At 39.2% G+C, this 17,425-nt stretch overlaps 1 protein-coding gene across 7 annotated transcripts in view; it reads right to left on the minus strand.

Annotated features, from left to right (window-relative positions):
• Positions 1–496: 496 nt before the first annotated feature.
• Positions 497–17,425, minus strand: part of LOC100645775 (glutathione S-transferase 1-1) — a 97,460-nt gene continuing 80,531 nt past the window's right edge. Inside the window, exons 1-7 of one of the 7 annotated variants that reach the window (XM_020867052.2) lie at positions 4,033–5,036; positions 3,072–3,187; positions 2,750–2,950; positions 2,235–2,293; positions 2,037–2,178; positions 1,798–1,965; positions 497–903 (exon numbers count right to left, since the gene is read on the minus strand). In XM_020867052.2, the coding sequence (XP_020722711.1) occupies positions 748–903; positions 1,798–1,965; positions 2,037–2,178; positions 2,235–2,293; positions 2,750–2,890 (666 nt within the window). In that variant the 5' untranslated portion in view covers positions 2,891–2,950; positions 3,072–3,187; positions 4,033–5,036 and the 3' untranslated portion in view covers positions 497–747. Of the gene's footprint in view, positions 904–1,797; positions 1,966–2,036; positions 2,179–2,234; positions 2,294–2,749; positions 2,951–3,022; positions 3,188–4,032; positions 5,037–12,134; positions 12,394–17,425 lie in introns of those variants that run through there. The other 6 variants (XM_012316629.3, XM_012316628.3, XM_048412777.1 and 3 more) reach the window with 6 other exon arrangements.

Raw genomic sequence — 17,425 nt, forward strand, 5'->3', positions numbered from 1 at the left:
AGTGTCTTTATAAATGACGTGCAAATATCGTGTCGTCATCGAAAGATCGATACCACAAACGTTAGCAGAAATGTTTGTCTAATCGCGGAAGGCGAGTCTTGATTTCATGTGGATTTTCGGATTGTCGAAGACGAGTCGTAGTTCTAACTACACGTGCTAATTCGATGGAGTATAGTTCGTTGAAATCAGGCTGGAGACAAGTAGATAAATAAATTTCGAAAAGGTTACGATAGGCACGCGAGTAATATGTTACAAGATAATCGATAACTAATGGATGTTGCGCGTCAAAGATGATATAAGGCAACCACGTGAAACGTTGGCTACGTCGTACGATATAGGTATCGTGAAACTGTAGCGTTTGATTTATCGATAATATATCTTAATTATTGTTATTGTACGTATTTACAATAGTTGATAGATATAAAATAATTGGTATGGTGCGAACAAGTTTGTTTATAATTCTAATAGCTTATTAAGTTATAACAAGAAAGGGAAGATTAGAGAATAACCGTTGTGTTTTATTTATGTACTCGTTATTTAATTATATTTGTCTCTCGATTTAAGCTATAATAAATAATCGACGATTTTAACACCTTTTTTGATGAAAATTATTCTTAACGAGACAAGGTTCTCGTTAAACGAAACGATGATTTACGAAACGATGGAACAGGTTTCATGTCTAATCTCGATCATCGGTATACGAGCATCGAGTTCACGGTTCTATCATCCTATTCTACAACCTCGGAGTTAACTAGATTTTCCTAAATTCGCCTGATACAATTCGGTAAACATTTTTGTCCCAGGGGCGTGTACATCCTCGAAACCGAATTTATCCAGGAGTTGCTTGCAACGATTGTACCAGGCAGCCACATTGTCGTATCGACCAATATCGAAGTCGAAGCACTGTCAACAAAATATATTATACCCTGTTGATGATATTTCATCTTTCAACCCTTTTATAACATCGACCGTATACTGTTAGTACGGTTCCAGCTACGTTTACGATATAACGCATTTCTACTTCCATTTCTACGAGCAGATGTTTAAAAGCGAGCGGGAATAATGTTCCGTAAAATGATAGTTACGATATTTTTTACAGACTAGTTAGACGGAGCAAGAAAATGAAAACAGACGGAATTTATTAACTGAAACAGAATCGCTACTCTGTAGAATGAAAACATTATTGGCACGTAATATCGTTTAACGGAATTGAAAGTTACATTACACGTAGAAGCATACTTTTTCGTCGAGTATTAAAATGTAATTAGCAAAGCTATTCCTTTCAAATTATTTATATGATATTTCGTTTCCTATAATCGTCGCTAAGTTATAAATTACAAAGAGATTTGTAATTCAGCGTAATTTCGGAATAACCTACTTTCTGTTATAGCGGCTTAATGGGAATCAAGATAAAGTTCGATGTATTGTTAAACGATCAAAGCTCGTGTGACAGAGTGCATTATGTTTCTTTTTTTGCTGCTTTTTATCCTAACTTCAACGTCAATTAACGTGAAACGAACCGTTTGATGTCAAAGAGTCACTTTCAACCCTGCCAGTCTCTTTTGTTGAGACATTTTTTTTCTTTGCTTTACTCGTTACTTGTACATTTTGTACAACGTAGAAATTCGCTATTGCTCCAGAAAGCAGTCGGTAAGAGGTCGTGTCAACATTTTCTTTTGCAAGTTGCTTAAATATCAAATTTCATTTTACGTACCATACGTATATCTGATTCTATTTTTGATTACGCAAATCGATTACTCGACTAGGTAATACTTTTTCGAATACCTACACACTTACCAATAAAATGCAAATAGTCGTATGGATGGCAAAATCAGCGATGGTAAGAGTATCACCGGCAACGAACTCCTTATTTTCCAGATACGTGTTTAATAATTCGCATGATTTTTCTACGGCTTGTACATCTTCTTCGTTTAGGGAGTGTGCTCCATGTAACGCTACTGGATACTAATATTTCATGATGTAATACGTGTGATACAAATAATTAGGGCAATAAAAATATTAGACAGCATACGTACGTAGCACTTAATCATGTTCTCGTGAAGCGAGCCAACGTCAAAATATAGCATTTGGTCCACTATGCCTCTCTTTTTCGGATCTTTTGGATACAAAGAGTCATTTTTGGCATACTTGCTCGCCAAATATCCCATAATTGGTCGACTGGAAGCACGACATTATCAACGAATTTACGCAAATGATAAACAATCGTTGCATACCTTTCGCACAGAATGAATCCGTTATCGTCCATCGTCGGTATCACGTGCTGAGGATTTAGCTAAAAAGCGTAATAATTATGTAAATACGCGGTGAGTAAGAAAGCCATGAATTATTAAAACAAACGTGTTTGTTTCATTGATAAGATACCATCGTGCGATGGGAATGTAAATCTTATCGAAGTACGTAACATTATATAGACGACTCTTCGATTAAATAAAATCAGCTTACTATTATTCGTATTTAGGTGTCGACCATGATTTAGTCGCGTATATTATTAATGCTACGTATTTAATATAATTTTATGACAGAAACCGTAAGACATTTTTAATTTCTTCTATTTGTTTTAAATAGATGCAGCGCTTTGAACATAACTATTATTTACGTTACATGTTATAGCTTTTATATCAACTAAAAACACGTTTTCGTTATTGTAAATCATCAATTTTGAATATTTTTCGCGAGAAATCTTTCTCAAAAATATTCTACCATTATACGATTACAAAATCAAACGGACCTTTAGGAAATCAGGCTTCATATGTTCTCCGTCCATGGGGGAAACCGTTTTCAAGTTCAAGTGGACTCCAATCGCTTTTGCCAGTAGTAGAACTGACCGACATGGCGGACTATACACAAGACCGTATAAATCAATTGGCATCTTTTCGATCTTCCTTTACCTTTTTCGCGTCAATGTCGTTTTCTCTTCTTTCTTCTGCTTCTGGAATGTCATTGCGTACAAACGAGATTTTTATACAGTAGATCCAACATAAAGAATCTTTCGAATCTTTACATTTTGCATCCACATGTACCTCGGCTCGCATACAAATTCACATGATTACCGTGTCTCAGATCCTATGGATTGGAAGGGTATTGACCAGATCGTGCGGATTTTTATGGAAATCTTTCTCGAAGAGTATGGTCGCTCAGAGTATAACTCGATCATGTAAACGAGAGACTGGCAGAACAAATGGCGTTTTAAAACGATAGACGAACCGTTATTATTTCTTATTATTTTATTGTTACGAATTTATTGGAAATACGATGCGAAATTTTCTATTCTACCTATTAATTATTAATTACTATGTGTTCACGCGCGTAATATATTAAATCACTAAATTTATTTGGCGAAAGGTTCGATAAAATAGTTTGTTATATCGATTTATATAATCAGCACGTTTAGCCTTATAATATATATTGTTACAGTTATTTATAAGTTAAATATTCTTTAAATTTTTCTTTCTACTGATTTCTTCTGATAACTGACGTAAGATATCAGGTAGATGGAGATGTGCGAGAATCTGAAACGTGAATCGGGTTGAATTTGCGAAAGTACGTGTCCCATGACTCGAGAATTTCGAGAATTTAAATTACATTTCGAGACAACTTTTTGTATCTTCGATTTATGAGGCATTTTCGAATTTTTCGTGTGATAAAATTAAGAAAGACGATACACAGAGTAAAATATTATGTCAAATATTAAGCGATACGATATTTTACTTCAAGATAGCGTATTCAAAATAGCGCAAGAAAAACCACTCTGAAGTAAGAGAATTCTCTCATTCTAATTCACATCGTATAATATTGCTAAACACAAAGTTAATCGGCATTAATTAGCGATCCGTGCAAAGCGACGGAATACTTTGCTTTATTCTTATTTCCTTTCGTTTAGACGACACATTTTTAACAATTTTCGAGCGACAAACCACCTTAGAACCTACACTGTTTCACATACGCGTACGCTTACATATGTTAACGATTTCCTAATCGATCATTCGAGTAACTGACTGCAAAATAACGTACCGCAGGTTTCTCGCCGATTAACCGGCTGCACCGCAGGAAATCCGTAGGTTTCGCGAATAGAACTCGAATACGTTCAGCGAAGCAAAAGCAAATACATAACGTCGAACGGTACATCGAGTTACCATAGTGATGTCGTAACGCCAAACATAAGCGTCAAAGTGTAACGACGATATTGCTGGACGCGTTCGAAGGCTGCATCGGTAGCGATCGATATGAAAACAAGCCTCGGGTGGTCGCGATTGAAACTGAAAAGTAATCGCGTCGCTTCGTGATAGGTTGGCGGATGCGGAGGCGATTGTGGAAGTTGGTATGGGTGCTGGCACGGATATGGATACGAGCACTGGGTAGGTACGGATGCAGGTGCAGGTACGACTATGGTTACTGGTGAACGTTGTCGGCCAATGTTGACGGCCACGACAGGGAAAATCGTATTAATTCACGAACAACGTTTCGTTGCAGGCTGCAGGCGGTTACGATTGAAATCCAAAACAGCCGCGATGTTTTACGATAAACGGGTTGCAGCGTAACAAATCGTAGGCAAATGTTTGCAGCGAATCGTTCTATCGTTTTATATATAGACCTTTCGACTCGATATTATTTATAGCGACGATGCCCTTTTTAATGGCTTTAATTAGCAGGCGTAGACACACGATTTGTTTTAGTGGCGCGTGTTCGTCGAACGAATTTCGTGGACTTATGGATAGTTTTGCGAGAGGATACGAACGAACGTATAGTCTTTCAAGACAGGGTATTCACATCGGACGATTATTTTTATTTCCATTCGACGATTTAAAGGAAAAGAGATCGGCGCATCTAATTAAATCGTCGGATATTCGACGTTTCCAAAATTTGTACGATACACCGGCTGAAAACCGCGGTAATAATCCATCGTCGTACATAAATTTCCTCTTGGCCGTCGATAATCGTATTTCGCGCGAGAAGAAAAAGGCGAACGAAGAAAGAACGAAGAAGAATTAAGGCTTGATATCGTCGTGGCTCCATCGTGTTCGAGAAACTTCGCGATAGATAACTGTTAAAAGGATACTGGTTATCAAGCTGGAAGCACGCGATACGCGGGATTGTCGCGATGTTCCCGCCAACGTTCGCGCTCGTTCATCTCAATAAATTTTCCTTCATTACCGTCGTCACCTGGGAGGCCGGGGAGCGATCTCATTTTACCGGACAGTTACATGTGACTTGTTACTGCGATATAATTTTAATTGGCTGCGAAAATACATCGCGACTGCGCGTAAGAATAACCGCGCGCCATTGTAACGCTCCGCTAGGTTGTTCATAAATTCATACGGCTGAACGTGGACCGTTCTCGCGCGCCAATTATTTCTCCGTCGGAGCATCAGCAAAACGTGTCGTTTTAACGATGTCATGGACAACTAGAAACATCGATTATTCGGCGAACGAGCATGTAATTTGGTCGCGAATGAATGCGTCCGCGTGCGGCCGCGCCCTCGTTCAATTTATTCGCGTACAACCCCGGCGACGAGTTTTCGTTTAATCGCCATTTAAACGATTATCAACCGATGCCCAATCGTAAATAAAGACCACGTCCATTCACGTTAGCGAAACTCACGATATTTTCTACGAGTGGAAACAACGATCAATTTGCATCCATTATGTTAATTGATAATCAATTTTTCCGTTTCTTTTTAACAGATCGAACTTGATTGAGCTGTAAATTAGAACGAGCAGCGGATTTTACATTTACTACGATGAATTTTCATAAAATTACAGTCATTCTAACCCTTAAAAATTTTCATTCTGAAAGCATCATATTCCTATTATAAGAATAAGAACTTCCAACACGAGGATACGCGAAGAATTTCGTTTACATTTTGATTTATTTATCGTAATTATAATTGGGAATAATATCTTGTATCCTATTATATCGCATCGCATTATGTTATTCGTTGGTAAGAAATTCCAATATTTACCACTATTAATTTTCAATTCGATAATTAAAATTCACGACCTTTATTTTGCTTTACAGTTATCGAATTTTAAAATGCTACGTGCACGATTTCATTATTCGTTGTGTTCGGTGTTCAATGTACAATGCACGAGCAAAATTTATAAATGGCAGATGCGAGAAAGCATCGTTGCGAAAATATGCGAATATACGTCGACAGGTATTAAATATATAGATGGTTACAATAACTTTAGTAAGTTGACCGGTTATACAATCGAACGTACCAAGCTCGATCGTTTTCAGTTCATTTCTCGTTATCAATCTACTCATCTTGTCGTTTTGTTGCTATTTGAAAACTATTCGCTTTCGTTTATTACAGTGAACCGGTCGCTAATCGTGGCCATTGGTTTAATATGTCGTTCCATCCAGCAATTCTCTATTCTGTATTGTATACATCTTCCGCAAGTTAAAAGTTATCGATAAACGTAATATATATTTTTATGCGAAATATTATTTTTCTTGAATTGGATCAAATGATTTTTAAGTTTGGCGATTAATCCTGTACCGACGAATTAAAAATTCACGTTGAAAACAGGGGTTTAATCGGCCGAGTTTAATCGTAGCAACATTGATTTTTGTGCGTTGCGAGTTAGTGAAATGGCTATTTAGCCGAAATTAGCTCGATAAATTTCACTACCGCTACTGTACGTAGAGCTAGTTAAATTTACACTCTACGTATGCGTTAAGAGATAATCTCTAATTTTCTCGAATAATTTCAAATCGACATTGTTTCTGAAATCCAATCTTTCGATTGTTTTAATCCAATCTTTTAAATATTTTGCCATCTCTATCTTTAAACGGTATGGTTCTCGATCGAACGATAAAAATATCAACGCAAACAACTTTCGCTATTTATGCTGTTTCATCCATAAAATAATGTCTCCGTTTCTCTAGAACAGCGTGAAACAAATATTAAGCGACTTATTTTTGCTCTGCGTTCGATCGTCATATAATTTATGTCCTATTTAATTGTCAAAGTTTAACCAATTTCTGAAAACTCGAAAACGTTCCAAATGCTTTCATCGCGATGGTCGTCGCAACTATTCGTATATGTATGCATTTATGAAATTCATGCGAAAGAAATTCCATCTGTCCCTGGTTGATCCTCGTCGACCACCTAACGAGTCCGTCCTTAGAGCATGACACATCGAATCATCCGTAATATACGTCAATTGTTCGACTTCATAAATTATTTACGCGTTGCTATTCATATGGTTGACAAATGCTACGGGGTTCGATCCGTTGGAAGTGTAACGAAGCGGAAGTGGGACGAACGATAATGCCGCGAGCACGACGCGGATCTGATACCTACTGCTGGTACGGTTGATCCTTTAATTACTGTACTCGACCACGGATCAGCGTGATCCTACCGATTCTCGAGATCGTCGCGAGCATATCACCGTTAATCTTAAAATCGAATTCTACGCGTTCGTTTCGGAGGTTTTACTCGCGAGATAACAGAAAGGCAAAGACAGCACGCAGCCTTTTATAATTTCGGGGTGCAGGACTCGCGCGATTCCTCCGGTTCCGCTCGACCTTTCCGCGTGTCCCATTAAATCCCACGAAACGGTAGCGATAACCGGTATCGCGTCTGGCCGACCGTCGATAACGTCGCGAAATGAGTTTGCATCTGGCTCGCTGACCTGGTCGAGTCTCCTGCTTACGCTGACCGAGTTATCGCAGCTAGCGCCGGGCGTGTCTGCGCTGTAACTATCGATTAAGCGAGCGGATCCACTCGAATGGAAAATGGAATAGCCGCGATCGTTCTCGGCTCATCGACGCCGTCATGGAAATGCGGCATCTAGCCGAGATAGCCTAGCCCTTTCGTTTCAACCCTCGTTCCCACTCTGACACTCGCCCCGCGATTACCCGAGTCGAGCCGACCCGATCCGTCTCCCTCTTTTCCAGCTTCGTTAATTTCCCATTCTCTGTATTTCTCGCTGTGCGTCTCTTCCACGTTTGTTCGTTACTTCTCTCGCTCGGGATACGAACAATCGATGGTTAGTAACGTTGGAACGTCGCGTTTGTGCCGTAGGCCGCGAAATTCGCCATCGCCTGGACCATTGTCGATAGTTGATTGTCCGCGGCTCAGGTGACTGCTTTCTTTCCCCAACGAACCCAATATTTGGAGATTTATTTTTTGACCAACGACTGTCCGTACGCAAGGATATTACCGTTACTTCGTAACGTTACCGAAGCCTGAGTAGGTACCATTGGTAGTTGGATTTCACTGAGAATCCTGTATAGTCCCCGTGAATATTTCATTTGTAGAAATAGCTTTGTTCGGTAGGTTATGAATAATTCGAGGACTTCGATGGAAAGCCTGGTTTAATTTTTATGACGCTTGGAACTGCATACCATCGAAGATCGTTTAGTCGCCGTTGCTGAAACGACACGCTTCACAGCCTGCTAATATACATTTCTCGAATGATCGACAGACTAAATGGAGTTAAATTAGACGACGTGGGGTACAAATTCAGCCGCATCTTTCGTTCGACGGGCCTCCAGTATAACGACGCACGAGCACCATTATTATTACATACACGTATGTATGTACGTGTATGTACACACCATTAAGAAAGGTAAAGTACTTTTCAGGAAATTGTGAACGGCGAACTGCCTACGAATGAAATATGGTTTGCTGATAATCGAACCGTTCAGAAGCCACAGAAAAAAGCGATGATGTTGCAAATGCTAGTTTTTCAATTTATTGCTTTGGTATTTTGTAAAAAATAAATTATTACCGCGTTCTTTACTATAACGTGGAAGTGAATTCATAAAGTGGGATCGGAGTTAGATAAATATTTAACGATGATTGTTAACGTACTTGATACGAGTATCAATTTAATTGTACGCTGCATTCTGAATAACTAACGCGTTGCTTTACACATTGACAACGGAATGTTTATATCGCTTGAACAAACATAGATATTCCTGTCTGAGTCGTGAATTATTGCAGCGATTAAATAGCTTTAATGGTACAAACTCGTCTAATTATTGACACGACCATCGTCAAATCGTTTGTACGTGTACGAAGATGTCAGATGTCAGTAAATGTTACAACGCATATTGTTAGCAATTACCGAACTGTTTAATTTTACCTTCATTTAGGTTACATGTAAACGGCACAATGTTAAAACAAACAGAAACAAAAGCCTGCTGGACTTTTTAATATCAATTAAAAGATATTAAAGCGAGACCGTATCATTTAATTCTACGTTATATTTATCAACAAGAACCGAAATGCATTTTCTACGACGAAAGCAGCGGTTACGCGCAATATTTTTTCATCTAATTAGTGGCACAGCTTCGCCAACAATTCTTGCTTTTCCGCTTAAGCGGGGGTAAACGTTTCGGCGAAATTAATCCATCGCTACATTCAAACACCATCCATATTCTAGACCGTGGGTTAATTAACATCTAAATTTCCATCGTTGCCCGCCTTAATTGATCCACTTTATTACACATCGCAGGAGGGGGAGGGACTGGTTTATACGAGGTGGTCGCCCACCGTTCACGAAAACACACGCCGATCGCTTTCATCGATATCCCGTTAAGGCCAGATGTATTTTACGAGCACGGCCTCCAGCCAAAAGTGATAAATTTTAAACCAGCCGGCCGCCGATTATACAAGCATATTAGTTCCTCTTTTCTCTGTCTCTTTCCACGCATTTCCATCCATCGAAACTCAATCCGAATCAGCTGCTTTTCCCTGTGGCGTGCCAAAATTCCTTTAGAGTCTCTCGATCCTTGATAAGATTCGCACGCTGCTCTGGCTCCGTTGATCGATAAGTTTAGCAACAGAAATCTGTGTCTCGATGTTCGCGATATTAGAGGTTAATGAAATCAAAATCGATGAGATAAAAGTGACGGAGCATTTCGGGTGTTCGCGTGTACGCTGTTCGAAAGAGAAACGGTAGAAGGTAAAGGATCAAAGGATTTCGTTGACTAACAGCGACCATCGGCACGGCTATGCCGAGTTCAGGACGTCGACAATGACGTCAACTAGGAAGATGTATAGGAACGAAAGCAGCCGGTGGAAGATAGCTCCGTTCTCTTTCTATACATCTCCAATCTGTTCTCTTCGTTGTCAGTGGAGAAGTAGCAAAGATATTACGAGTTTCAACGAGTTCCACAGAGTTACGAACTGTCTTGCAGGTAACGCGTTAGTTTCCGTCTGCTTTCTTGAGCTCTGCTGTCAAGGGAATTGGCTGTTACGAGATACGCTTGTTATTCCGTATCCGGTATGACGGGCCTGCTGGAATTTTAAGCCTTCGCTTCATCAAACCTGTATCGCGACATATGTAAACTAGGTAGCTGGAAGAAATGCAAAACAGTTGCGAATCAAATCCTCGAATTGCGTGGATAATTAACAGACTAACATGCAAAATCCTCTACGTTTTGATTAAAACGGAAGCTGTACTCTGTCTGAATATTTCGTTGGATCATCACCATCGACTTTATATAATTGATTTAACGACATTCTGTATCTATTTCTTAATTCGAGCGCTTAAATTCAGCAATTGTATAACACATTTTGGACAAAATCGAGTTAGCAGTAGAGTATGGTTTTATAGTCGTTCGTTAAGCGCATTCGGTTTATCGAATATAATGTGACTTAAAAATTTTTCCCAACCTTTTTCGCAAAACTTACAATTACAAATGTGCTTTAGGCCCTTGTTCGAAGTTAACGTACCATTTTTATTAACTCGTGTATCTATCAGATATTTGAAATACGCGTACCTCGATCCTCGACAGCTCAAACAGTTGTTACTCTTTTTACGAAACGAACAGACATCGTCACCGCTAGAGAATAGTCGCTGACTATTGATCAATTTGTCGATCGACTGGTATCGCGTTTTTTCCTCCCTTACAAACGTAAAATTCTTGGTTTTTCTTTGTTTCCTTCAACGCTCAGTTGCGAGATTGCACACGGCTTCAGCGGGAAAATGGTTCGCGACTGAAAAGGCCGTGCGACCACGTTTTCCGTGTCGTTAATTAGAAAGAAAAAAACTTACGGATTCGCTCGTTACCATCCGCAACCGCGCAACGATTCGCGTATAAAAGCGACTGCTGGAATTTCATAAGCCTTTGAAAGTTCACTTGGCGCGCTACTTTGATCCGCGACCGCGGCCGAAAAGTCTTTGAACCGGCTATGTCATGCAAGAGTATTGCCGACGCGAGTTTCGAAGTTCGCCGATTACGAACAGCTTTCATGCGCCGAACATCTAATATAAATTTGTAGATAAGGAAAATAGCGACGAACAACGCGATTACACGTAACTGATGACTATACTGCAGATTCTTATTACGTATCGTCAGTTTCGTATTTTTACGAAGAGAACCAAAGAGATACAAAAGAAGCGTAAGAGATCTTACACGGTATGTGAACTCGTTTTGCTATAAATTTACTACAAGAATTATCCACTTTGCATATTTTATATAGTTTCGCATGTTACTTAACGTTTTCTACATTATATCGCCTACCGTGTGGTTATATACATAGTAATCGAAATGAGTTTCTTCGAACATAAAGAAAATAAAATTGATTCGAAACTTACGATCAAACGGTTCAACTTATTCGTCGATTAAACGTGTAAATTGTACACGTAAATTGAAATTATTGAAGGGAAAGTATGTAAACGAAGAATTTGAACAACTTTTCTTACGGCAAGGTAGAAATGATAAACTTTTAAACGACTATTCTTAATTAATATTTAGACATCGAGGTAAAGTTAGCGAACTAATGTCGAGATGTTTTTTAATTAAATAATAAAGAAGATGTAATGCTTTGTATTACAGCGGGAACTATGAGAAAAGGTAGTATCTTGGATTTTTATTATTTTTAAATTACCATAAACTTAAGTTTAGGTACGTACGGAGAATAGGTACGTTTTGGCATTTTCTTCCGCTATCGTTCGAATTGTATCATTGATTGGTCTGATTATATTCGGTAGAATATAAGACGGTAGAATATATAATGTGCGAAGGCACGTATGTATTTATTCATTTCAGCCTGATAACCTAGAAGCTAGACTTGGCTTTGCGATGAAAGCTAAAACGATTAAACTATTTTGTACGCCAGAACTTTCTTAGTATATTAAATGAAAATACGTACCTAAGCGATGTGTTTTTAAAACACTTCTTGGTTCGTATAAGAAACGATTATGTTTTGGAGCGATCTACTACTTTGGAAAAATATAACAATATATCTATTTCAAAGTCTTTGCAACCACTTCATCTCCCATTTCCCCTCTAGACATTTGCTGTCCATAAATCTTTGCCACTCCGTTCTCGTGATACATATCGAAAAAATTTCCATCGACTCAATTTTCCAAATGGTTCGATACGATCGCCAAGTAAAATGAAGCATTCTTCTGAAAAAAATGACAATAAAAAAGGTTTTAATTATTCAAATTCGTTATTTGAATTTGATTTTAATCGAATCAAGCTTCGCAACTTTCGATTACAGTTTTAAACGAAGAACAAACTGTTCTAATTTCATTGCCGTTCTTTTTAAATACATATCCACCTTTTTAATTTACGATTGATCCTCTACAACTATTGATTGCTCTTGAGATATATGATAAGAGGAAAGCAAGGGATAATATATTACATTGTCAACGGCAGTTTTAGAGGTAGTGCAAACTAATGATGTCATTTCATTAGTTTGAGATAAAAAGAACTTACGACGGACAATAACAAAGCGTACGGGATTAATCTTCCTTTCTTTGAAAGAAAGGATAGGTAAGCTTTAAAATCAACCCGATGAGTGTTGCTCTATTTGAGTCTAACAGCGTATTAAGGTTTTGTATTATTATATTACGGTATTATAAGATATTGTTTATATTACGACGGACTAAAGGATTAAAGGGATTAAAGGGATTAAAGGGAATCGATATACATAGGATAAATTACGAATAATAAAAATCACTGTCTCTTACGATAAATCAATTGTTGAAATTCATTAAAAACAGCACAAGGAAATAAGACAGAACGATGCAACAGTTTTCGGTTAGATCGTCGTTCCTTTAACTTTCTTTTCCTTTTACGAAACAAACTGATCGTCACTTTCCAAGACGTTTTGTATACGTATTCTGGGCCAACATCACTCCATAAATTCATCCGTTTCAACAAGCTGAACATAGATTCGACACTAAGCATACGATACGATCATTGCGTATTTGTCGCGTAATGGCGATTCATTAGGAGTTATCTCGTAATACAACAATAAGCAGTAATCATCTTAGTTGCTCCTCCGATTATCCCTATCTACGTCGTCTATAGCATAGTTATTAGCATTCGCTGATCACTAGTTATATCAAGCGGTTACGGCTTAATGCTAGGCGCTCTTAAACGCCGCGAGGGAAGCTCGCTGATTCAACAAACTATTGGTCCTAGCCGCGGCACGTCTGTTCGTTCGTTCGTTCATTTGTTCGTACGAATGCGACTGCCGTGAATCGGTATTAATTCCAGCCAATGGTCTACTCTCCGCCGACGCTAGCAATTATGTCGGATGTCGAGGCGCAATGCGGAGAAACGGTACTACAAAACGCCCAGCAAATACGTGCCGATGCGTCTATGGATCGAGTATTTGCACGCGCGTTTTGTGCGTGTATTCGCAATTTCCACTGACGAGGAATCGGCTAACCTGGGAAGATTATACGTGAGCGGTGTGTCAAGTTCTAACAGGGAACTGGACAATTGCTCCGAGAGGGACGACGTTCCTAGCACGTCCTCGGAATTTTCAGACCCGCCCTATCGGCTCCCATGTCGAACACGCAGGGCTACACATCACTCTCGGCACCTAACCACCGCCAGTATTCGCGTGGCGTAATAATAATCGCATAAATAATGAGACCTTCGATAGAGCCGATTTAGGAAACGATCGGCAATCGTCTGGAGAATAAATAAAGATTTTGGCGTATTAACCCTCCAATCGCGGACCATTTTCATGTTTTCCTGTACAAAATCACGCACGAAATTTTTATCTTGCACAGATTTGTTATCGGTTATCGGGATTTTTTAATGGAATACAGGAGCAAAAATCGAAATAAGTCGAGAAAAAGGAAATACTCTTACGCTTATTAAGTTACGATCTATAAATAGCGTAACCCGACAAAATTAACGAAATATGTACTCGAGTTGAATGCGATTTCGACGTCGCCCGCGGCTGGAATAATTTCGACGGAGGAGCACGTTGATTGCGGAATTGAACTCGCCTGGTCGTTCAGTGTTATTGAAACTTTCTTTTTCTGAAAACGTTGAGTGCTAATGGTTCCAACGCGGTGTTATCAGCCTGCCAGAGCAACCAAGCCTTGACACTGCATGGACGCTACTTGACTCAACGAGTCAAGTGTATTCGAAAATCATAATTCACGCGATGAAAAAAGTATATCATTTTTTGTAATTTTTCCTTGAGCGTGTGCTTGTAACTGTTATGGTGATTTGTGATAAGGAATATCTCGAGAAAGGTGTTTGCGTCCACCGATGAATATGGTGGATGAGTTTATTACTTAAGGGAAATTGCGTATTTTGCTTTTGTCTCCTTGATCTGTTGTTTCATAAAAGAGCAACAAAGTAGTACAAATTAAGGATAATCGAGCGAATTTATCGTGTCATACCTAATTTTTAAATTCTAACTTATTCGTTAGGATAAGCAAAGTATCGCTACAGACTTTTATCTCTGTGCAATTTGTAGGGGATTTCGCAGAAGTTTCCGGGATAGTCAAGAACAAGCACATATATCAAGATATATAGTACAAGTAAGCACGAGATGTTAATCCTATCGAACAGTCACGTCACGGGATGAACTCGATAAACGAGTTACATAATCGACGATTTTACATAATCTCATGTAAATTGATATTACTATTGGAAGGTGTTCAACACTAGTAATTACCTTATTTTATAATCATACAAATAATATTACTATAATAGTATTATTAATCGTGAGAGCATTACCAAATCTGAGGAAGCAGTTTTCAGAGGCTGAATGAAATAAGATAGACGTATCAAGTGGCTTAATATCAGGAAAATAAATTATTCGATAAAGAAATCTAGAATGGTATAAATTTATATGTATGTCTAAGAATTTAAGACCAAAATAACAAACGATCCATCGATCACGTACATCTTTAAACATCGCTAAATAAATGGTTTACTTTTAAACGTAGAATGATCCAAGAAATTGATTTATGCAAGAAAAATGATACGTATCTATATTCTAATTTAAACAGGAATCTACTTGTAATCTCACCTATACATTCTCAAAACTAGCTTACTCTCTGCTTACGCTGCTTCTTAATGATGTTGGTGTATTTTCGTGGGCAACTGTGCCGGATAACGAGTGACGAACACGTGCACTCAGGTTCAGAAGCTGTTACGTCGATTGTCCGGGGAATTACCGGCGTCAAGATATACGGTATCATCGTTAATTTATCTATATCACTGCGAGATCGATTCTTCCTTCCCCTTCGCAAGGTATATGGTATATGCACATGTCGACCAAGTGCGCCAGCCACGTGTAAACCATACGAGCAAATCTGTCGCTGGGGACCGGCGACCGATTTTGACCTGCTTAAATACTGTCGCCTCGATCTAGGAGAATGCTTAAATTTTATAATCCACCTCCTTTTCCTGGTTGTGCGCTATTGGCTAAGATTTCTAGCGTTTTTAACATACGTTACGCGAAGTTGCGGTAAAGCATGTTTAACACAATCGTCCTACGATTACTCGATTAATTTTCGAAAGTCGAAGAAGGAAACTTACGGTTTTAGATCCTCTTAATCACATTGCTGAAATTCTTGCGATTCTCGTTATTCCTATACAACGAGATTTTAAAGAGCGGCGAAGAAACGAATTTCAAATGACAAAGACATTGATCATTATCCAAATAAGATTCAGTGTGATTCGTTCTTATCGTTCAGCATTCTCATTAGAATCGGATGACAGCAGAGCGATCTCTGAAATAATGCCTGCGTGATTAGTTGCCACAATTTGGTCTTAGGGTGGTATTTCTGTCTAGAAAAGTCGATCCTTATCATGCAAATGTAGAAGATGTAAGAAACATCCTTTAAAATTAATTGTTAAAGTCATTGATAAAGTTACAAAAATCGTCAATGGACAAGGTATACAAGAGTATCAGAGTTCAAATTAGTATATAAATTGATAATATGGTAAATTAGTATATAATTATACGAGGTATAAATAAGTATATAAGTATTAGGTATATTATATGCATCGTTACGTTTGCCGATAAACACAACGCCGGTTTACAAAGCCAAATAGCTTTGAATTATCATGGAACGTAAGGGTGGAAAAAATATGAAAAAGGAAGGAAAATCTGGAGCTTGACATCGTCGAACGGATCGCACGAAAGCATTTCATCAAGTAGATCGTATCCGTTTCCGTATCGCCTGGCTGGATACACCGGTTACGCCAGTTACGACGCGACGGCAAGAATCGATAGCGAGCAGGTAAAACGTGGCTCGTCCGTGTTACAAAGTTCTAGCCCGTATCTAGAGCGTCGCGCGAATTAGTCGGTCGAGAGGGTTCGTCGCGTTGCTAGAATCTGGCAAATGAAATTCCTCTGAACCCGCCGTGCCAAGTGACTTTGATTTCTGCATGGACAACCGGAGCTCTCGTTAAGGGATCGATTCAGCTCGCCTTCGCCGCAGCTCTGTCAGGAATTCGCGCGACGTTCACCGTGACATGTCGTATTCGGTTTCGGACGGAAAACAATTTGAAAGAGCGCCATCTCGCGTCGCGAAAACTCGTCCCTCGTGGATTCTCGTTTCGAGCAGATTCGCCTCGCTCGATGAATTCGAATCTCATTCGGGAAAATTCCTTTGCACCTCGAACAACGCTTCGTTCCTTGCTTCGTTTCATATTTTAGAAAAGCGGTTCCGGAGGCCGTCTAAACTCGTCCGTGGAATCGTCGTGGGTACATAACTAACAGACAGTTATAGTACTGACAGTCGCGTACAATCATACGCCCCGACATTTATTTTCCAAGCCGAGTCGACGCGACTCTCTTACTTACCGGTGCAACGCAACCGCGCGATTGCGCGGCTGTTCGCGCGAGCGACTTCGCCACGGAGCGTGTGTCTTTTCACTGCCGAGCATTAAGACCAACAACCACTGTAATTTGTTATCGAGAGAAAAACATTTTATAAACCGAAGGAAATTTGTTATTTAGGCAAGCGAAGTAACGGGCGAGATTTTATCGTGTCGTATTAAGCGGAATCTCCGGTTCGTATTTTGAGGCCAACCTCATAGGGCGTTATTGAAATTCTGCCAGCGACGAAATTCGATTGCGATTAGATCGATTCGACGCTGTTCGCGCTTGTATGTAAATACGTACTAGTTTTCATTCTCGCGAGTTTTCATTTTTTGGTTCTACTCGTG

The sequence above is a fragment of the Bombus terrestris genome, chromosome 15, assembly GCF_910591885.1.
Source record: "Bombus terrestris chromosome 15, iyBomTerr1.2, whole genome shotgun sequence".
Taxonomy (NCBI): Eukaryota; Metazoa; Arthropoda; class Insecta; order Hymenoptera; family Apidae; genus Bombus; species Bombus terrestris.